Genomic DNA, 23,647 nt, shown 5'->3' with positions numbered 1-23,647 from the left:
ATTGCCTACAGTTCAAATGTCAGGGAACTTGTGGCTTGCTACCCAAGTGGAAATTTGCATTGTGTTGGGGAAAGATAAATGGTGAAAAACAGACCTATCAGCAAATTAATTCCAGTCCCATGTTTTGAACATGAATATATTTTCAAAAGAAGTTGACTTTGACTTTAATGTGTATAGGTCATCTTGAATTATAGCTAGTTGTGAAGTAAAAACTATGAAATTATTATTTGTTGTTACCTATTTTCTTTGTGTTGTTCAACAAATTTCTTCTTGTCCTGGAATTCATTCCCATAACACAGTGTTTAGGCGCAGAATTTGACAGCCTTCCAGCCATATTAAAATGACTGGTTAAGGTTCTGTTGGGCTTGTTATCAAGTCTTTCGATCTAATACTCTTTCCATGCCATGATGTGTTTGCCAGACTGTTAACAATTTTGGTGTTCTATGTAACTCCAGGATGAGCTTCCCAACTGCATATTTACACCATCACTAAGACCACAAATTTGTACTTCTATAATGTCCCCTGTCTCAGTTCATCTGCTGCTGACACTGTATCTATTCCCTTCTTGCCTCCAGACATGTGCGGAGGTGTGACTGAGAGAGAACAGGGTAGGGTGAGGGCATATAGATTGGGGAGGGTGAAAGAGCTGGAAGGGGGGAACAAAAGATAGCAGAGGGTGGGTGGGGGAGAGATTGAAGAGATGGAGGCATATGTGGGAAGGAACAGCAGCGTGGGCCAGAAATCCGATTTTTAACCTCAACAGATTAAAGTGGCCATTCCCTCTCTTAAACCCACCCTCTTTTCCCACCACAACTGCCCCTGTTCTTCTGTTACAAAGCCCTAGATTTACCTGATTTGGGGATCCAAGGCCTTGGGTTCCTACTTTAGCTGCAGTCCCCACAGCTGATGCTAATGCCTTCCTGATACTACTGGAACCATTCGAGGTCCCAACCAACCAGATTGGTTGGCAGCTCCAGAGGGTGAGATTTCAGCCCTGTTGAAGGGATGAAATCCCACTCTCCCCGGTTAATGAGCCCGGCAGTGCTTTCTTGATGTGGGGCTGCTCACCATGGAGATGTTGAATTGGGAGTCTGCAACAAAAGGACAGTTGGAGGAGATATGAAGGGGAAACCTTGTCAGAAATAAGTGGAAGTCCAAGAAAATTGAATACTTGTGTACTTTTTGAAGTGTAATCAGGCAAGGTGGTTAATCTTCCAATTCCAAATAAGTATCTGCCTTGAGTTTATTGGGATGCAAGTCTGAGTACAAAAGGAAAATTGGGTTTAGAGAGCAAATAATTGTATTTGTTGTGCTTTTAATACAATTAACATTACTATTTAAGACAGAGTGTAGTAATGAATATTCATGTTCTTGATTTTGTGTAATAAAATTCTTTTGATTCAAGCTGTGAACATTGTGGCTTTCTCTGTGTTCCTGAAAAAAAAACCACTTGAGCGATTTTATCACCCCATTGCACCCGTTTTCGGGCGCACTGTAGTGGTAAAGTGGGGCGTAAAACGATTAGCGTAACTGGCGCCACTTTACGAACGTTGGATTTCCGGCACAGTCAAATTCTCGCTGGAAATGGGTGAGAGGCTGGTTAATGTATTTAAATTTATTTAAATGCTGTTTAACATCTGCTTAGCAAGCCTGGTGCTAAATCCGAGCTCGCTGCCTTTATGACCTCGCCAGAAAAGGTTCTCACCGGTGAGGAATAGACATCCTCCCCATGAATGGGGAGCAGTTGACTTGGCCTCTCTGGTGGAATTGAAAGCCGAGGGCAAGGGGAGTAAACATACCCAAAAGAGAGGTCTGAAACTCTTCCCGTTTCAAGTCCGCCCAACACTTATTGAGATCATAACGAGAACTGTACAGGCATTTAATAGAAGCTTGTACTAGCTTAGTTGAACTTCTAATTGTGTTCTTTGCACGCAGTAAGTTTTTCAAACATATTGTTAGTGCAAGTTCTGATCAGTTGGGGATTTATTATTTGCTAAACTTGTTTTGAAAGCTGATTCTCTTGGGTTTCAAAAAATTCTGAAAACAGTTCATAACTAGAAGCTTATTTGTATCCATAATATTAATTTCCACAGGTTAAGTGAGGCAGTAGGACCAACGGAGACATCAATAGCCCCAAGAAGAAGACCAAAAGCTAACACCAGTGCTGTAAATACAGGTGTTTTACCAATTCAGAACACAGTAACTCCAGTGAAAAGGGTAATCACAACTGGTTGTGGAAATCCTGGACAAAAAGGTAACTGAAAAATTAGATTCCAATTTTAACAAATTTGGTGACTCGTAATTGGAAGTAGCATGGATTTTTTTATTTGTGAATATTTTGCCTCTGGTTCTATGGCACATATACATTTTATTATTTTGGCACTCCAGTGAAGATGCATGATTTACATTCCTGGAGGGAAGACACTATTCTGAGGAAATTTGTCTTATGGTTTAAATCCAGTGAGGCCTTGTGGAGATTTGTATTATGTCTAGGAAGGCAATATGGCATATCTATAAATTAGACAAATTAATGACCTTTGGTAAATGAAGCCAACCATAATTGACAAGGCTTCTGAAAATCACATGGGAACACATCCTGAGCTTCTAGATATGCCTCTGCTTCTGACCTTGGGCGTTTTGCGGGCAAGGAAGGTTCCCAAATTTGTCTTGCAATGCCAAGTGGCTGTTGGAGGCACATTCAGGATCCTTACAAACTGAAGAAGCTGAGAGCTATGCCTGAAATCTCTTCTATAACGGACCATTTAAAAAATATAAGACGTAGTCTTAGCATGTTCCTGGACCTCCTAGGTGAGCTCCATTTTCACCCCTGCCATTATGGTACCTTCTAATCTAACCTGGCCTATTCTGGATCCCAACGAGGGCTGAAAAAACAGGGCCTCAGAATGCGGGAAGACACTGCCTCATCTTACAAACTGGACACATGTAATGGGGTAATCTGATTTGCTGGGTGGAATCTTCCCAGATTTTTGGGCTGCCTCATTGCACCTGCCATGGCAGAGCCAGAAAACCCCAGCTTCTGACTGAAGGCCAAAACTTGGTTATTCTGAAATTAAAAACAGAAATGCTATATAAATTTAGCAGGTTTGACAACATCTGTGGAAAGAGAAACAGAGTTGACGTTTTGAGTCAATATGTCTCTTCACAGCTGGTTTATCTCAGACCCCACCATAAGACTCCTGCCAAAATTGCTGTGAGATCATGATGAAATGATTGTGCACTTTGGGGCCAGATACTTGATGTTACCTGAATTTATTTTCACATCAACAGATTTAATCTCATAAACAAGAAGTCAAAAAAAATGTTTTCAGAGCCGCAGATGGGTGTGATGTTAGGGGTCTAGTAATCTGTCCAGTTTTTACCAAGCGTAAAGTTTATACAAAAGTTAATCCACTGGGATTTACCCTCCCATTAGTCAAAAATGTTTCGGGTGAAGAAAAAAGTTTCTTTGCTTCCTTCACATATTCTTTTTTGCTATTAATCTCACTATTTAGAGATATCGGGGGTGGTCTCGAGCCTGCATTCACTGTCCGCTGGAATGGTGGCGGGAGCTCAAGATTCGGTGAAACCCCAGAAGTCATGGATCTCAATGGCGAGATCGCAACTTCTGATTTTTGTCAGCAACGTATTCGTGTTCATGCCAGCAACGGATGTAAACCTGATTTACATTCATTTTAATATAGTTAAATATTAAATACCCCCCCACCTCCACCAGATATTGACCCCCTGCTGTACATTCAAACCGCGACAGTATGTCATCAACGGTTTCACTCAGATATGAATCAGTCATGGGGATCCCATTGCGGACATAAAGATGAGGATAGCCCGTGGGTGAGAGGGACATGACCTGGCACTGCCCTGGGCACAGATTTGCACTGCCAAGTTGGTTCTACTGCTTTGAGGAGAAAGTTCAGAGGTAGTCACTGTGATTCAAAGTCCCCCCCATATGATTCTTATACCATGAATCACCTTGTCTCACTGAACTCCAGCTACCACACAAGTGATTTCAAATTCCACTTTCAAAAACAATTCTTTTTTTTTTAGACAATTCTTTCTCTCCACTGCTCCCATCAAAGTTTCAGTTTTAGGTTTTACACCTCCTTCAAAGACTTGCACCAACTCAGAGCTCCAGACACTGATTATCATGATTATTTCAAATATGAATCCCAAACTATAATAATATCTCCCAAACCGGAAAACGATGTCTGAGCTCTTTCTGACTTCTCAGCTTTCTTCTCAGGTCTGCCAGTCTTTACTGAACCATTCTCTGTCCCAGTACCTTTAACTGCAGGCTTCTTGGAAGCTTCCTTTCATTGCTTTGGTTTAACTAGCTGGACTTTAGCTTTCTTGACACTTACCATAAAAGAGCGTTCGGAAAGTGGCAGAGACAAGATAAAAGAGCATGAGGAGACTGGTGATTACATAGGGGAAAAGAGCACAAGGAGCGCAGCAGAGATTGAAGAGTGGGGATGAGGGTTCAGTTGCTTGGAAAATTAGGATATTCAAGTTGGAGGTGGGGGAGTTCAGCTTATTGATCAATCTCTCATGTAGAAAAGAGTTTTTAAATAAATGGATCCTTATCAGAGTTGAAAGATATAACTAATGGAGTACTGCAGGGATCAGTTGTTGGCCTGCAAATGTTACCTATTTACGGTGAAGACCTGGAGAAAGGAACAGAACGTAAGGTTTTCAAATTTGCCCAAGATCCAAAGAGAGATGGAAGGGTATGTTGTGATGAAAATATTGTGATTCTGCAGTGGGATATTGCTGAATTGGGTGTCTGGGCGAAAACTTGGCAAATGGAGTTTAATGTGGGGATGTATGAGATCATGCACTTCGGTAGGAGGAATGAAAGACAGATTATTATCTAAATGGAGAGAGGCTGCAGGTGAAGTACAGAGGGATCCATATGTGCATGAATCACAAAAAGCTAGCAGGCTGGTCCAACAAATAGTGAAGAAGGCAAACAGCAATATGCCTTTATTGCAAAGGGGTTGGAATTTAAAAATAGGAAGGTTTTGTTGCAGTTGGACAGGATGTTGGTAAGACTTCACCTGGAATACTGTGTATGAGTTTGGTTGCTTTGCCTAAAAAAAAAACTAACATTGAAGGCAGTCCAAAGGACATTCACCAGGCTAATTCCTTTGAGGCGTGAAGGGTGACCTTATTCAAACATGTAAGATCCTGGGAGGGTTGATGGTGAGGTGTTTTCACTAATGGGAAAGTCTCAGATGAGGGGCATAGCTACAGGATAAAGGGCTTGTCATTTAAAATTGAGATGCATAGAAATTTCTTCTTGCAGAGGGTGGTGAATATCTGGAATTTGTCAGTCCCAAAAAGTCCAAAAGACTTTGGGGACTGACAAGTAGGTGCATTGGCCAAATTCTCTGTCAATATACCTGAACAGGCTCTGGAGTGTGGTCACCTAGGGGATTTTCACAGTAACTTCATTGCAGTGTTAATGTAAACCTACTTGTGACACTAATTAATGAACTTTAAGAACTTAAAACCAAGCGGTGATGGAGGCTGGACCATTAGAAATAGTTAACATGGAGGTGGATAAATATTTGATTGATGAATAGAGGGCTATGGGGAAATGATACAGAAAAGTAGTTGAGACAGGAATAGATCAACTATGATCGTGTTGAATGGCCTGATGGCCTACTCCTATTTCTTGTGTTCTTGTGTCCATGGTATGGTTTTCTTCTAGCAAAGCTGAGACGGATGTTCCCCATCAAGCCTTTCAAACCAACTGCCAATGAATTCAGCTAAAATTAAACGCAAAAAACCTTTCTAGTTTAAAAGGGTACCTGGTTGTTAAACAATGACCTCATGCTTCTGCTAGCTTTTATTTATTCTTCACCCTGTAACCTCTGTAAGCACAGTTTCAATTGAAACCAAAACCCTTGCATGTATAAATACCTTTGTCAATCAGGAATCTAACCATAGGTTTACCCTTGCACAGAAATTATACCTTATTTCTAATATTTGTCAATACAAATATAAATTAGATCAGAGTTGAGGAGGAACTTCTTCACTCAAAGGGTGGTGAATCTCTGGAATTCTCTGCCGGTTGAAGTGGTGGAGGCTACCTCGCTAAATATATTTAAGTCATGGGTAGATAGGTTTTTAATAGACAGGGGAATTAAGGGTTATGGGGAGATGGCGGGAAAGTGGAACTGATCCACTTCAGATCAGCCATGATCTTATTGAATGGCGGGGCAGGCTCGAAGGGCTAGATGGCCTACTCCTGCTCCTATTTCTTATGTTCTTATAAATTTCTTGAAACTGCCTTTTGTTTTCCTAACACAATGGTGAAGTAGAATTGAATAAATGTATAACATTGAATTTATCAGTTGTTACTTAATTTGATAGCTGATTCTACTTTAGTCACGAAAGGATTAACTGAAAGCAAGTTGTTGTTCAATATAAAATGCAATGTTTTGTAGCTGATTCATAAAATCTCTCTCACCATGTTTGATGAATGCAAAGCATTGCAAGTATCCAAAAAAAATCAGTGAGTACATTTGGCCATTTTGCAATACATATTTGGTTAATAAATCCACTGTTATTTCTTTGCAGAAATTCAAAAAAAAAACTTTATGATCTATCACTTTGATTTTGTTAACTTATAATTAATTTGTACGCTCTCACAGTTGCTGTACTAGCTGAAAATGGACATTTAATTCATATGGCTCAGGGGACCAATCAACAGCAGCATAGAGTCCTGCAGCAGATACAACAGGGAGACTTGAAACATCAACTTCAACAGTCGCAACAGCAGCAACAAATAGTTAATAATCCGACACAGAAGGTAGTAGTCATCAAAGATTTAAATACAACATTTTCTAAATGATAAGTTTAATTATTTGTTAATCACCTTCAAAGATAATTTCCATGCTACACCACATATTAGGGTGTAAATATCACTGCAGAACACTGGGACACTGGTTCAACAAACAGTCTAACTCATGTAATCTTGAAAATAGCAGTTGATGCTGAAAGGATTAAGTTCCTGCATGCTGAATGTACATGTTTTTGCAAATTCCTACATTGTTGGTTGGTTTATTCATTTTCTCTTCAAAGATTTTCTTACTTGCAACTGAACTTGTGTCCAAGCCATTGTTCTATAGTGTCCATATTTAGTCGCTTACTAATTGTGCTACAGCCTGCAATTATTTTGGTGAATCTAAAGTAATGTTTTCTTTTCAGGTTTAGCCTGAGAGAAATCTGTTAATTTCACGATCATTGAGAGCGTTATCATTCACCAGTCCATGAATAACTGACATGAGTTTTGGCAATATATTAATGGCTTGCTTTCTTCAAAGTCTGAAGGCATAGGTGGTTGGATATTGCTATCAGGATCTAATACTATTCCTATGATTCCAAGAGGGGCACTTTTATTTTCTCTGCTGATGGGGGGGGAAAAAAACTCCCTTTGACATTCTTTTTTAAAATTCTGCTTCACAAGAGAACTTAACACATGCCAGTGAAGTGATGGTAGATTTGGTCATAAATGCGGGTGTGCTTTTACTTTCTGATGAGTATGACTACTTTTTTGTGCCTTACATTAAGGTGTGATTTGTAATACTTAAGCTGCTGAGTCCATTGTTGTATTTATGGTTTCAGTAAAGAGCAGTGATGATGGCTCTTTGCAGCTCTATACATTTATTTTCAAACCTTTGACAGTATTCACAGGCTTTGCAGCAATCAACACAGCAGCAATTACAACAGCAACAATTACTGATGCAACCAATGTATTATCAACAGCAACAAACGCCTCAGTACTCTGCTGTGGTAAGAAATCATTCTTTTAGGGTGAGGGTTGCATTTGGGAGGCAAGAGACACATACTAATACAACTAGAAGATAAACTACCCTAAGGAACTCTGATGCATAACCATAATGTATTGTAATATTCTATATAGTTTTGATCAATTGGTTTCAAAATAAACATGCTAGAAATCTGAAATAAAAATAAAGTGTTGGAAATACTCAACAGGCCAGATATTGTCTGTGAAAAGAGGAAAAGAGCTAATATTTCAGATTGACTTTTGATAAGAGATCATCGATCTGAAACATAACTGTTTCTGTGACACCAAATGCTGCCTGAACTGAGTATTTCTTGCATTTCCTACTATCATTTTATTTGCTTTATTGGTTGGTGCTCTGCGTTATTTATTAATATTAAGCATCAATTATTTTGTGCTCATTTAATATACATATTTTATCCTTAATGTTAATCATATCTTCCTTTGGTCTTCAACTTTACAATCATCTGAATTAACTTTCATCTGCAATTCTATCCACTTAATTATCTCTCTTACCTCATCCTGATTGCTGATCTGTCTTCTCCAATTTTTCTCTCAAACCCAGTTTGGTATCATCTGTAAAATTGAGCAATTTGTTCTTTCCCTATATCATTTTGTATTTTTATTTTTCAAATATTCATTCAAATCCATTGTAACATAGATGTCAGCAGCAAACAACAATGCCCACTGCTGACTTCTTTTAAAAAAAATTAAGATCTAGTGATCTCCATGGTGTGGACTTCACTCTTCTGACATCAATTTGAATTTGACACCAAATGAATAGGATCTCCAGGTGTCTGATAATGCTGTTTCCATCTGACTAAGTGGCTAGTCACATTGGAGTACTTCCACAACTGGCAAAGCAGAATATAAAAACCATTGAATATCTTTACTTTTTGTTTTAAATTTTACAGATAATGAGGTAATTGATTGGGATGTACATTTAGGATTAAGAAAGAAGCTAAAATATCACAAACTTCTAAAATATATCTAAATTTTCAAATGTTCTTTAAAAATTAACATTTAGCCAATATAAAATTATTCTTTTTTAATGCCATTAAGTTTGTTTAGCAGTATATCAACTTGGTATACCATTAGAAAACCCAATTATATCCCATTCAACTAAGGTGTAATTTTTTTTCAAAGGTTTTTCTAACAAAACTGAATAAAAGTTCTTGTTTGTTCTGTGATTTCTAATTGATTGCATTCTGAGGGCATCAATAGCATATCCTCTGTAGGAGCACAGAATCAATGCAAGCAACCTTTAATTAGCTTTGTGTAAAAAAAAATTAACTTCCCCTTAATTCTTGTGATGATTCTCATCATTTTTATTCTGTTGTATCAATTCAAAGCAACTTGTATTTATATAGTGCCTTTAATGTGGCAAAGTATTGTATGGTTCTTCACTAGTATTTTTTGGACAAAATACTAAACCACTTGAAATGTTAGGACTTGACTAACCTATTGACAGCAGTGATGACGTCGGTTGTTTTAGTTTGGGATGCAGTTTTGAAAACAAAGGTGAGTGAAATTATGTACTGCAGAGATGACAAGCTTGATGGGTAAAGTGGCCTTTACAACATTTTAGGACTTCATCTCTGCACCCTTCTCCAGTCTTATGTTCACAATTAGCATGCTGCTTACAGCCTGTCATGCTCCACCAAGAGTGACAGTAACTTCAGTTTTCATACTCCTGAAGTCCGGAAATATTTTCTGAAAATCTTGTTATATTTCTTCTCAAAAACTGCCTCTTGGTGACTGACTTCTTGGTCACCTTGCTATCCCTTGCAACTTCCACCAGTTTTCTCAGCCGTGCCCTGAAGCTTTTTGTGATTTATTGCAAATTTCAAGGTGTAACTATTACTGAGTTATTGACCTTAAAAAAAAATGTTATTTTGAATAAGATAAAATATTCCAAAGATTAATGTACTTTTTGTTTGACTATAGATACATTTAAATGTATCTAACCAGTGTTTCTGTTTATATCCAGCAGGCTTTTACACAATCTCAAGTTGCTGTACCCCAGCATCTACACTTTCCACACTCTACACATGAATGCCAAACCACTTCAATGGCATTTGTATCTCCAACGTCTCCAACATCCCATCAATCTTCTGGCCACCATAGTGATGTCTCATATGGTGTGGCTTTTGTGGTTACTGGCACTAACTCGGTGCAGTCGGTTGGACTGACAATGGAAACTACCAACAAATCAGTTAGGTCAGTATTGTAGAAGGAAAACGTAAAGGATTTGAAGAGCACCATCAGTGCATGAGTTTTAGAATATTACAGTCTAATTTTGCTGTAAAAATGAAGAAACTGTTTGAACTAAGTGTAAATTGCAATTGACAAATGCATCTTCCGCTGAATAGAATTATTTAAGTTTTTTTTATCCTGATGTTGTGTACTTTTAATAATTGAGGTTTATTTAAATTCTGATGCACCTTCTGTTTAATTCCTCTCCACTAAAGCCAGCATGACTGTGCGTACATCATTAATGTCTAAATGCAGCTTCCCTTGTTAATGGCACATGGTTGTGGCCACTTTGGATGAGTCAGGTGCCTGGAGCCTCCATGATGGTGTGATTCACATGGAGTTGCTTTCATTGCACTAAGTGTCAAAAGATTGCAAGGCAGAGCACGCCTAAGAGACTAGCGTGAAAAACTCCTGTTTTCTCACTGTTATAACAATTAGAAACTTTCTGGGGAAAATTCTGCCTGTTTTATGATTGATTAAATATAAATTTTAATTTTCAGTATTTGTTGCATCTTTGTTAGATATAGTGTTCACATAAGATGTCCAATATTGCTTTGTTTATGATGAAGAGGTAATTTCTTTTCACTTTACAGACCAACATCTTTAGAATTGGATGGTTTTCCCAGATATCCTCCACAGAATATCAGTAACCCTCCTGACATGTCTGGATGGAATCCATTTGGAGAGGACAACTTCTCAAAGTTAACTGAGGAAGAGCTTCTTGATAGGGAATTTGATCAGCTTAGATCATGTACGAGTGGTAATGATCCATGCATGTTTCCTTTTTCTGCTTCCCTTTTATCCATTCCCACATGTAAAATTGCTGTTCTAAAAAAGTTGATTTTAAGGCCAGAAGGATAGTAATTAACGAACACTACTTGTACAATGAAAATATAAAATCACATGTTGCTGAAGTTAGCAAATGGTTTGAATTTCCATTTGAAATAATGCAAGGAAAAAAGCTTAAATATACAAAGAAAAATGTTTACACCTCATCTTTTAAATATACTTGAAAGTGACTCAATCTCAAGTAAAATATACTTTGCAGTCTTAACACAGTTTCTTGTCTGTGCACTAGTACATTTAAAAACAAAAGCACTGTCTATGATATATTCTGTTTAATGAATTTGACATTGATCCACACTTTGGTCAGTAATAATATTACAGTGGTGTTATGACTGTTTCAAATGAGAACTATACTTGCATTGGCATCAGAATGGTGCAAAGTCTGGACAGATTTGGTAAGATTGGACATCTTTTTGGTCCTAATTTTACTGAACCATGTCGAAGTAGCATTACCTGAATTAATTAAGCTCTGTTCATTATTTTTCCTTGACGGATCAGATCACTAGTTTGGGGAAAAGAAAATACTTTTTTTTCCCTGGGGCCTTTCTTTGAACCCATTACTATACTGGAGAATTGATATTTCCTGTGCCAAGTCATGAAAGTGGTTCTGAAGCAATACCAGTGCAGCTGTACCCTCCAGCAGGGCTAAGTGCAGGCAGGAAATTAAAGCAGAGCTGTATGTTTGATCTCTTTCCCCCATGCCCCGTTGTACTGAGGTGCTCAACCAGCAATATCTCAAGATGATGAGGTGGCTGCCAAGAATGCACCCATCTGTTTCAATTCAATTGCAGTAGTTGTTGACCCAAACCTGCCTGCCTCAGGGAAACTTGGAGAAATGTAAAGGGGCACAGGTGCAGTAAAATAGGTCCTGACACTTGAACTCTGTGCAAAGGGAAAAAGGAGTTACCTAGGGGAAAAAAAATCATGGAAATCATCCCTGTAAAATTCCTGTATATTGATGTGCTTTGATTAAAGTGGAAAATTGTTGTAATTTTATTTTTTTTGAATGTAAATTGCACTATATTGCTGTCCTTCCAATTTTAGAATGGTGAAGGAAGTTGCAAAATCATTTGAGTTGGCAGCACCTTTTATTTTTCTGTTGCTGCTAGTATTGAAGATCTGCTGTTTCTGGCCTGAAAGCTAGAGGAAAGATTTTCAGTCATATTTCCATCAACAAAAGATTTTGGTGCGAATGTACACATCTACACGTATTTAGTTTTTAAATAATGCTGATTCAGTTGATTAGTTCGGTATCAGCTAATTAGTGCTGCATGCTCAGTGATAGAGAATTTTAAAATTAATGACGTCTTTTTTTCAACCTTGTGCGATATTTAAATATGCAGTGATTTTTCCTACCACTATATGTACTCCCAGTTCACTATACAAAGTTGGGTGTTGCTTTCAGATAGGAAATGTCTTCTTTCTTTCACAAAGGTAAACCAGAACAGAGGAGAACATCCATAGAGACAGAGATTGAGCCACGTTCTTTTCCACAGACTCCAGTTAAGGAAGACTTATTTGGCTCTATTCCATTTGTTTCTGAAACAGGTAAGTCTGAACTTCCTAGAGGGTGTATGTGATTATGATTATGGACTGTTTTGAAGTGGTGGTAAAATTCCTAAGTAAAACTATGGTTGTTAAGCATGTGGAAAATTATGGAGTTTCCTTCTCATCCTGAAGATGACAGAATGAAAATTCTACTAAGTCAATTCAAGATTGCAATCTTTATATTCCCTGTTATATTCCCTAAGTCTGCATACTCAGATAGTGTATAGTTTTATCCTTCGGGCTGTAGAACATTATCTTGGACATTGCCTCAGAAATAATTTTTTGAATTGCTATTTTCCTTGTATACCCTCTGGTACACAAGGGTCATTCAGAGCTACATATTTTTGCTCCTCTTTGTTGACATCCAACTAACCTGTATGCAATGAAAAGCTTCACTGTTTCAAAATAGTGTGCATTTTGGGAAGTATAATTGTCAATACTTTAGAAAGTCTGCAGTAATTCTGCTCAACCTTAAATGAATGTTCCTGAAAGTTTTGGTTTCTAAAAAAAATACTGTTGACATGTTCTTAACTGATGTATGCTATTTGTACATCTCAGTATTAGTTCACCAAAGCCTTTCTGAGACAGATTAACCCTGATACTTATTTCTTATTACTTATCCTTTCCTTTTTATCCTCAACCTCTCTGCAGTATTTGATTGTTAACCTGTCTTCACAATCTGTGAAGATTACATCTTCACAGATTTCCTAGCTCAATATTATTATTGCCCTTCAGTGATTGTATGGCACAGATACAAATAGAATTTCTTGTCTGAGAACTTAGGCATAAGCAATTACTTTTATATGGCCCCACATTGCAATTGGTATGGGACAACATGACAGTTTACCAGTGTTACTTCAGATCCAGATGATTTTAGTATTCACTTGGAGGGTAGGGGTCTTTATTTGAATATTTTCTATTAAGTCTTTAACAAGTCTTTCATGTACAGGCAGATACAGAATATAGTGAGTATAGATTGAAGTGTTTCTTCCTTTAGACAGTTAAATTGATGAAGGATTGCATTTCTTTGTAAATTGTGTAAATAAATCACAATATTCATATAGCACAGACCTCTGCAGCATTGGAAACAGTGCCACCAGTGCAGTAGATAGGACAAAGATCGGTAAGATTTTGATTTGCAGAGGAGCACATTTGAGAATTTTTGGGTTGTTAAAATAATTTCCTACAACGGTTGTTTGAAGAAATGGTCATTTGGAAGTTGAAATCACTGGAGAGTTTCAAAGACGTGCAGGTTAGGTTGATTGGCCATGCTTAATTGACCCGAATGTCAGGGGGTTAGTAGAGTAACTGAATAGGGTTGTGGGGATTGGAACTGGGAGGGATTGTGGTCAGTGTAGACTCAACGGACTGAATGGCCTCCTGCATTGTGAGGATTCTATGAAAAATAAAAATGTTTGCAAGTATTTTGGGATAATGCTTAAAACTGCAGCTTATTTCCCTAATAGTTAATATCTTTTTTTTGGGAAAGTGGCTAGTTGACATTTTACCCATACCTTCAAGATATCTGAATAAGGTGTATTTACATTGCTAATCCCCTCTTACCTACACATCTTTGGACACTAATTGCAATTTAGCATGACCAGTCCATCAACCCTGCACACCTTTGCACTGTGGGAGGAAACTGAACATCCAGAGGAAACCCATGCAGACACAAGTAAAATGTGCAAACTCTACACAGTCAAACAAGGCCAGAATCAAACTTAGGCCCCTGTCACTGTGAGGCAGCAATGCTAATCTCTGTGCCACCATGCCACCCTTGATTATTCTATCGTTCTTGGGTTAAAAAGAAAAGTGTGCTTGTTTTCTTTGTCCTAAAAACATTATTTCTACTTTCTGTATTAACAAGAATATGAATAGCGTGATCAGATGTGAGATCTAATTTCATCTTTTGATAGTCTATTTCCATACTGTTTTGCTTTGATTCAATATTTATTTGAATTTCTTTGTTTGATTTATTATTGTCACATAGAACATAGAACATTACAGCGCAGTACAGGCCCTTCGGCCCTCAATGTTGCGCCGACCAGTGGACCCTCTAACCTAAACTATTCAATATACTTATCATAAAGAAAAAATCATAAACATAAACTATTCCACTGACCATTTGAATGCCCTTAAAGTTGGTGAGTCCACAACTGCTGCAGGCAGGGCATTCCATGCCCTTACTACCCTCTGAGTAAAGAACCTACCTCTGACATCCGTCCTATAATTACCACCCCTTAATTTAAAGCTACGTCCCCTTGTGTTAGCCATCACCATCCGAGGTAAAAGGCTCTCACTGTCCACCCTATCCATTCCTTTGATCATCTTGTATGCCTCAATTAGGTCATCTCGTAACCTTCTTCTCTCCAATGAAAATAACCTCAAATGTATTAGTATACAATGAAAAGTGTTGAATTCAAAACAGATTTCAATACATTTTAACTAGTGTTAATTGCTTCCTAATTTTGTTCATGCAGGAAATGAGAATAAGAGAAGGCTTTCAATTTTTTTCAATGTCTTTTGAAATTGCATTGTTGAGCAGCTACTGCCTTTTTACCTTCAAAGTATAACAGTAGAATAGACTGAGGGAACCCATTTTCACCAATATGGTAATCCTCCTAAGAAACATGTGGAAAAAGCTTTGGATTGACCTTGACAGTATGTTTCCAATTCAAATATAGCTCAAAGTTGCTTGTCCAAATATTCCTGCTGATAAATCAGCAGAAGGCTTGTAATTACAAGTTACAACACATTCATCAGTTTTAATCTGCTATATAGGAAGAGAACATAAAAATATATTTTTAAAAAAACATTTGGATCATCATTCATGATTAAAGATGTTCTCATTTCCCACTGTTCAAGATGAATAATTGTTCTTAAATTGTACATGATTGAAATTTTGTAATAATCCTGCTTTGTGCATTTGCAGAAGATATTAAAATACATATTTCTTTTACAGTGATTTATACAGATTTATGTTTTCAAATGGATTAGTAGTTGTCAGACCATGTTGAGTTCAAGATTATAATTTGATGCATGTTTGAAAAGTAATGCTTCAGGATGTATACTCGCTGAAATAATTTTATCGACAACTTGGTGGGCATGGGTTGTTGCCAAGAAGTTGCACTCTGCGTGAGCATCTAGTGGATTGGGGGGTGGATGGTATACTTATCTATAATTGTTCCTGGTGGTGAGGAATTTGTAGGAAGTGGATTGTAAAATTTGTGTATGCTTTTTGTTTGTACAGTGAAAATATAGTTCTATCTCCTTCCATATGGCTGATTTATATTATTGCAAAGATCTTCCATCTGTAGGAATGCAATATTGCAATGAGCCTCTAAAATTACTTGGTATGCTCATGTACTCATCATGTGGATAAATCAGACTGTTGGGAAAATAAACTTTCAATCATTTTCCAAAGATTCACAACCCTTTGAAAAATTTCTCCTCATGTCATTCCTAAAAGTACATTGCAATCAGTGGATGCCTTTTTAAGTGCAATCACTGTTGCTCTAGAGGAAATTCAGTAGCAAGGAGCTTCAACAAATAAGAGAAAAGGATAACTACTACTTTGTTTTTGGTGGCCATTGCTACTTTTCAGATGATGCTTTGCAATCTCTTGCTTCATTCTCTAAGCAAAAAAATGGGACTTGGCGCCCAGCAAAAATCATGTCAATAGTCCCACATTCTTTGCGGAAGCTACACTGTGATTCTGGAAGCAGGCCCAGTTCCAGATGATTGACCAGACGATTTAGCAGGATCTTGCGAGGGTTTTTCCTGTGATGGAGAGCAGCGAGATTCCTCAGTGTTTGTTGCATACTTGCCGATTGCCCTGCCTCTTGTAGAGGTGTACAATGGAAGCATCTTTAAGTTCCTGAGGTGTGGATCCTTGCTTCCAAAGGACTGGAACAACTCGCTAAGCTTCTTGATAAGTACAGGACAGCAGCTTTGTAGATCTCTGCAGGGTATGGCATCTGCCCCTGGGGCTTTGCCATTGGATAGCTGGCTGACAGCTTCCGTGACTTCAGCTACTACCAGTGGGTCATCCATGGCGCTGTTGATATCAACCTGGGGAATCCTGTCTATTGCCTCATCGTTAATAGATGACGGCTGGCTGAGGACGGCTTCAAAGTGGTCAGCCCATCTCTGCAGGATCTGAGCCCTCTGTAATGAGAGTTGTACCATCTGTACTCAGAAGCGGGGAGCTCCCATGAGACTGAGGTCCATAAAGAGTGTTGAGGGCTTCATAAAACCGTTTCAAGTCATTTCTGTCAGCGTATCCCTGTATTTCATCTGCCTTGGAGCTCAGCCAGGCATCCTGCATTTTACGCAGTTTATTCTGGACTGTCCTGCGAGCACTGGTAAAAGCATTTTTCTTGGCAGCTGATGATGGGTCATTCTGACGGGCCCGATGAAGACGGTGCTTTTCAACAAGTAGAGCCTATATCTCCTCATCATTCTCATTGAACCAGTCATACTACTTGCAGGTAGATGGCTCGAGCATCTTCAATGCAGATGTATGGATAACATCCCTGAAGCATTCCCAGTTGTCGTCAGCACTTCCTGCGAGGTGTATGCCAGCAAGCTTGATTTCTAAGTCTTCAGCCAGTGTTGAAGCTGTGCTGGGATTCTTTAGCTTGGCCACGTTGATTCTTTTCATAACCTTGCTTCCTTCCTTGTGGTCGCCTCTTGGGTCTGATGCTGAGCCTCATTTTGGAGACAATGAGCCTGTGATCTGTCCAGCAGCCAGCACCACACATGGCCTTGGTCACTCTGACATCCTGCCTGTCTTTTCTCCTGTCAATGACATAGTCGATAAGATGCCAATGCTTAAAGCGGGGGTGCATCTAAGAGGTCTTGTTACGGGTAGGCAGATGGAAGGTTGTGTTGGTGATGAGGAGGTCGTGTGCTGCACAGTCTTCATTAAGAGTGGACCATTACTGTTACACTTGCCCACTTCATTCCTCCCTGCCAGATTGCAGAGTCATACCCTACTCTTGCATTGAAATCGCCAAGCAAGATCAGCTTGTCGGTACTGCTCACTGCTGATAGTAGGGTGTTTAGTTCTTTGTAGAACTTGTCTTTCATCTTGTCTGGGTTGTTCATTTTAGGGCATAGGTGCTGATCAGGGTGGCTTGACTTCTGTTCTGCAACAGAAGCTGTAATGTCATAAGCCGGTTGTTCACACCCTTGAGCAGACAATCAGGTTTACGAACAAGGTGACTTCAGATGGCGAATCCAACTTCAGCATTACGACGCTCGTCGCTGCCGTGGCCAGTCCAGAAAAAAGTGTATCCACCTCCAGTTTCAGTCAACTGACCTATGTTGGAAAGACGAGTTTCACTTGGCTGCAATGTCAGTGTTGTACCTTGCGAGCTCTGTGGCAACTAAGGCTGTTCTTCTCTTTGGTCTGCCTGCTGTAGGGTTGTCCAAAAGCATGCGCATGTTCTAAGTGCCAATGGTGAGTGGTGTCACCTTGTGTTTTACTTTGTTTGTTCGACTGCAAGATGGGATCCCTGCCAGCTGTGGTAAATGGCCAGGGTGTAGTAATGCAGGCAGTGTTTAGGGCACATTTTCTAGCCCCTTATTCATTCTACAGAGGTGAGCAGTGCATTCCTGAAGAGGACTGCTCAGTCGCCCAGGTAGACACCGAGTTTCACTGCTGCTTTGGTCAGCGGAAAATGACCATTAGACCTGAGCCGCCTGTGTGCAGGTCCATGACTACAGCTCCCAGCACACCTGCTGCTTTGTCACTTGCCCATCGCCACAGGACTTCAATGGTTGAACAGGTCACATGATGATGATGATGGTGTCGAGTTGAGCACTTGATTTGGATTGAAGTGAGGGAGAGTTGCGCAGTGTCAGCCTCTCACTCTCTTCCCAAATCCCATCTAGATCCAGTGGCAAGACGAGAGCCAAGACGGCTAAAGGTGGGACTAGGCACAGTGGATGACCAGGACGTCTTCAGTGTCTTGTCCTGCTCTTCGCGTTCGGCAACTCTTGCAGAGACTGCCTTCTTGACCATTGGACCTTCCATTGGTCTCGTCCGCTCAATCTGCCGGAGCCTGTCTTCACATGCTGGGATAGACATCTCCCTATCTCACCGAGGGTTGAGACCCGTTGGCTACCCTCACTTGGTTTAGCCGCCTTGTCCAGGGTATGACCACTGTCGCATACTAACAGCTGCAGGGATCCACAGCTGAGAGCTGAGTGTCAGTTGGGGCCAAAGGGTGGACAAACCACCCTGAAAGGACGTGACATGTTCCTCCACCCCTCCTTGACACCCCATACACGCCACAAAAAAACCTGATAAATATCTTATTACTATTTCTAGAACATTGCTCTGTACAAATTGGCTGCCATATTTCGTATGTTGCTACAGTGACTACACTCGAGTAATTGGCTGCAAAAGCACAAGCTGTGGTCTGAAAAGCGTTGTCTAATTGTAGGCTTTCTTTCTGTTCCCATTCTTTGACAGCCACTACATATTTCAAAATTGTTGTCATCAACCTACCCTTCAAAAATGTTTTGCTGATTTGCCATGAAATCCCAGATGAGCCAAAACTCTTGTATCTTTTATTGTCAGCAAAGCCAAAAGCATTCCCTGTTTCTGCAAACAATATGCCATTGGCTTCAAGTGCATATTTGTTCATTGTTACCATCTTGGGTTTAGCCCAGGGATATATAACCTTGGCATATTCCTGTTAAGTTTACTTTCCATACCAGTATCCATCATTAACACCACTTTCCTTCACTCCAGAATCACCATTTTCTGTCGTACCTCTTCCCGCTTTTCTCTGGAAGCTTGAATCTGTATTGTTACATGTTTGGATCTCTTTACTGTTTCTCCCCATTGGCTTGCATGTTCCTACTATATAAGTCATTCAGTCTACTGAGACTCATGGCCACATTTGCACTGAGGGCCACATACTCATTCTTTTATATTCTCGCCAGGCTTCAGTGGTGCTCTTTGTCCTAGGGAAGCTATTCGAAGATTTTCATTTCTACCTTCAAATTCCTTAATTACCTTGCCCATTTTCTATCTCTGTGATCTCCTCCAGCCTAGAGTTTAAAAAAAGTAGGTGATGAGGAGTGCAGATATTTTAGCTTGAATGTGGAAACTGAAATGAGCTTGGAGGCACTGGCAAATTGCATATGAAAACTGTTCACTTCTAAATAGTCAATGTTAGTAAATGTCAAACAAACATTAGGATGACGAAACTCAGGTCTGGCAGCATCTGTAGGATGAGCAATCAGCATTAATGTTTCAAGCCCATTTGGCTCTTCAGAACAGAGGGGAACAATCTGTTGGATATCATACTATGGTTGGAGGAGATTGCTCTACTTTTGTTGCAATCTTAAGAGCGAGAGATAATGACCGGTCAGAGAGGAGAAAGGAGCGTTTTTACATTGAGACAAAAATGTATAGGATATAAAAAAGGGAGTTAAGATGGAGGAAAAAGGTCACAGTCTAAAGTTGTTGATTTCAATATTGAGTCCTGAGGGCTGTAATGTGCCTTTATTGGAAGATGAGCTATTTCACCTGGAATATTACAACAGACTAATGCCAGATATTTGGGCATGAGAGCAAGATGCTGAGTTAAAATAGCAAGGAACAGGAAGTTCCATGTTTGCGGACTAAGCAAGGAAATGTTATGGTTGCTTATAATTTATTTTTGTATTTTCAAATGAATCTCAATTAGTCCCTCTGTAAAATTCCTAAATTAAGACCAGTTTGTCCACTAGAAACAGGACTAAAACTGCCCAATCTCATTTTCAGCAGCTTCTTTACAGCTTTCAGTTGGAAAATAATTATTTTGACTGAGCTGGATTTTAATTTTGTTACCAGAAATAGAAATACTTTTTTTTAAACTAGTGATCTTGATGTTTTCAATCAATTTTTTTCTAATTTTTCAGTTTTAAAATTTTTTTTGTGATTCTGTTTTTATTCTTGCTTAGGATCAGATGGAAAAAGTGAAGAAAATGCAACAATTTCAAATATTCCTTTGGAGAGCGGATTTAAAGCTGATGAACAAGGTCATATCATTCTTCAACTCAGTGACCAAAGCAAAGGAGGAAGAAGAAATGACCCAAATTTAATCATGCAGCAGAAAAATGGAGAAGACTCAGACAGTGATTTTGAGTCTGACCCACCTACTCCTCAGAGCAGTGAAGAAGAGGAACAGGAGGAGGAGGAGTTCCACAGTGAACAAGGTGAATTCATTGATGTAGAAGCAGAAAATTTTGGACAGAGACCTCTGTTAATGGATTCTGATGAAGAAGCTGAAGTAGATGAGGAAGAAAAGCACAGCTCTGATTCAGACTATGAACAAAATAAAGAGGTGTATACTATAAAAGAACCAGGTTTAGAGTACAGTGCTGATGCTGAAAGCATTGCAAGTGCAGAATCAGCAACAGCGCTCATCACCCCTCCGGATTCACCTCGAGTCAAAGGGAGTAAAACATTACAGGATGAAGTGGATATATTTGGTGCTGTGCCATTTGTTGGGTTGCATCAGCATGCACAACTCAGCAATAGAGTGGAAAATAGAGAGAGTTTTCAGAAGGCATCCTTCAAATCGGTCACCCTTAAGGAACCTGAAGAGTTTGATGTATTCAGTAATGCACCTTTTACTAAGAAATTACCTCAGACAGCTCAGTATGGTGAGGGTACTCTCACACAAACACCACCTATTTCACCAAATGATGTGGACATGTTTGGTTCCACTCCATTCCAGCCACTTCAGACTATGCAGTACAGAAAGGAAAGCAAAGAGGATGTGTTTGGACATGTCCCTTTTGAAGAGATTACAGCTAGTCAACAGCACAAGATGAAGCAGCGCAGTTTACAGAAACTTTCATCTCGACAGCGGCGCACTAAACAAGAGTCTTCAGGTGGCAATGGCAAGCGCCATCATGGCACACCGACAACCACAAGAAAATCTTCCAAACCTATCTATAGAACTCCAGAACGGGTACGCAGGCATAAAAAAGTAGGGAGGCGTGATTCACAAAGTAGCAATGAGCTCCTTAACATCTCTGACTCTAAGGAGAATATTGGTGTGGTGCTTCCTGATGGAAAGGAGAAATGCCAGTCATTGCCTACAGATGAAAGCCTGCTTGATCCATTTGGTGCAAAGCCATTTCATCCACAAGAGCTTCTAAAGAACACTCAATATCAAGGCTTAAGTGAATTTCGAGGAGATCACAATCCAGTTGCCAACAGATCCAGACCAGCATCTGTACATGGGGCATTTCATACAGGAGATGGGCTAAAAACTGATGATTTTGGTGCAGTGCCCTTCACTGAACTAGTATTACATAGTGTGACACAGCAACATGGTGACTTTGATCCATTTGGTGCAGCACCATTTCCTTCCAAACAGTAAAAATAAGTAGTCTTCCAATAGAACAGACTCCATATCTACTTTGTTCAAAGCTCATTTGCCACCACAAGGCCTTATGAACTGGGCTGCTTCCCCATGCTGCGCAATACCTCTGAGCCATTGTAGAGGGGGAAATCCCAGCTGATACACTTTCCTTAAAAATATTTTTTCTCAGTATCTGGAAATAGACTGCATTTGATTCATTTCATTCTCGATTTCACATTTACAGAATCTATGACTTGCTGCAACAAGTCCTGATTATTTTTATTAACTTGGAAAATTTTAGTGGAAGTGAAAATGATTTATTTGTAAAACAATGTGAACTTGCAGAACTACCCATTAATATTTGAGATTGGCATTAGAAAGGGATTTGATATCTTCAAACTGTGGAACTAGATTTGATTGTGTAAATTATGTAATTTGCTTTTTCTGAGGTGGAAGGTTTAAGAATTAATTCCTTCGTAGAATTTGCCCATAATCCTCTGACTATCAAACCATGTGTTTTGTTATTGGTCAAGTGATCATAATATTCAGTCTCAGTTAAAAAGCCAACACTTTCATGCTTAAAGCTGGAGTTGAAATGCCCCTGTATTATTTGTGATATAATTGTGTTTTAATGCTTGTGTTCAGCCAGGCTGCTTTTGTGTGAATGGAAATCAAATATCCAGCACATAGTCTATTTTTATTGCTGTGATACAGTTAAAGTGCACTTTTCAGACTTGGACTTGAAAGTGAGCAAGTCTCCTTTTTTGTATTAATAGTTTAATTATGATTTGTTAAACCTGTCATTTTATATTGATCACAATCTGCTTAGTGGTTTTGTTTCCACTGTTTTAACACATAGGGAGCTCTGATATTTACTATTTTCTTTGCAAATTTCAGTTTTTCAGTCTTCATTTTAATGATACGATTGGAGGGATTGGTTTCCCACACTCCCTTTGTTTATATTCATTGATACTTGCTTTTCAACGAAGCAATAAATTCCACTTGAAGTTATGATTATGATGGATTGAATGATTCACTTGTATTAAGGAAAGCAAGTAAGTTTTATTTAGTTCAAGACACCGTTGTGATTGTGAAGTTTTGAGAATCAAGTAAAGAAGGCAAAAATAATCATGAAATTCAACTTATAGTCTGCAAAATGAGCAGTAACATTGGTTATTCATTAGACTCCATCTGTCTTTACTGTTGTGTCAAACATCTCAATCCAACTGCCTTTTTTATTTGCATCCCACGATGTTGAATTTCATTCTGCATCTCCTTTAGGAATAAAGTAAAAGTATTGATGTGTCTCCTAGCAGAGGAGACTTCCTGATGTTCATCTGGAGAAGCCAACTAACAGTTACATGTAGAAACCCACAATATTTTGCCAAAGAACATAGAAGACAAATGATAGTGGTCACATTTCTAACATGTTACAATTTATTAGCTCTCAGTAAAGAGTAACAATATTGAAAAATTAGAATGGTTTTTTAAATTGATATAGATGCTATTCCTCATAGAAATCAAAAGATAATGATCATTTTTCTAACATGTAACAATTTCTTCATTCATGGCAAATAATAACTGTATTGAAAAATTGGAATTATTTTTTAACCTGACACACTCATCTTCCAGATAGCATGCCTTAAGAGGACTGTAAAAACATGAACTTCCATTGGATTTATCTATGATTATGTCTGGTGAAGCACGAAGGTACTGTGGTGATTTGTCATTGCTTCTGTGGGATGGCTGACTAGGAAACTCTCCTGCTCTTGCTGCCTCCCCTCTGGTGTAGTGG

The 23,647-nt window shown here is 39.0% G+C and overlaps 1 protein-coding gene across 5 annotated transcripts in view; it reads left to right on the top strand.

The window, feature by feature from the left end:
* bmp2k (BMP2 inducible kinase) overlaps window positions 1-23,445 on the top strand; it is an 81,551-nt gene extending 58,106 nt beyond the window's left edge. For 2 of the 5 annotated variants that reach the window (XM_080191232.1, XM_080191270.1), the window contains 7 exons: window positions 2,094-2,254; window positions 6,675-6,832; window positions 7,708-7,815; window positions 9,819-10,048; window positions 10,678-10,835; window positions 12,365-12,478; window positions 20,441-23,445. In XM_080191232.1, the coding sequence (XP_080047358.1) occupies window positions 2,094-2,254; window positions 6,675-6,832; window positions 7,708-7,815; window positions 9,819-10,048; window positions 10,678-10,835; window positions 12,365-12,478; window positions 20,441-21,870 (2,359 nt within the window). In that variant the 3' untranslated portion in view covers window positions 21,871-23,445. The remainder of the gene's footprint in view (window positions 1-2,093; window positions 2,255-6,674; window positions 6,833-7,707; window positions 7,816-9,818; window positions 10,049-10,677; window positions 10,836-12,364; window positions 12,479-20,440) is intronic. The other 3 variants (XM_080191241.1, XM_080191261.1, XM_080191251.1) reach the window with 3 other exon arrangements.
* The last annotated feature ends 202 nt before the right edge of the window (window positions 23,446-23,647 follow it).

This window comes from Carcharhinus amblyrhynchos, chromosome 1 (genome assembly GCF_965287045.1).
Source record: "Carcharhinus amblyrhynchos chromosome 1, sCarAmb.v2.hapA, whole genome shotgun sequence".
NCBI lineage: Eukaryota > Metazoa > Chordata > Chondrichthyes > Carcharhiniformes > Carcharhinidae > Carcharhinus > Carcharhinus amblyrhynchos.
This window is presented reverse-complemented; position numbering and strand designations above follow the sequence as displayed.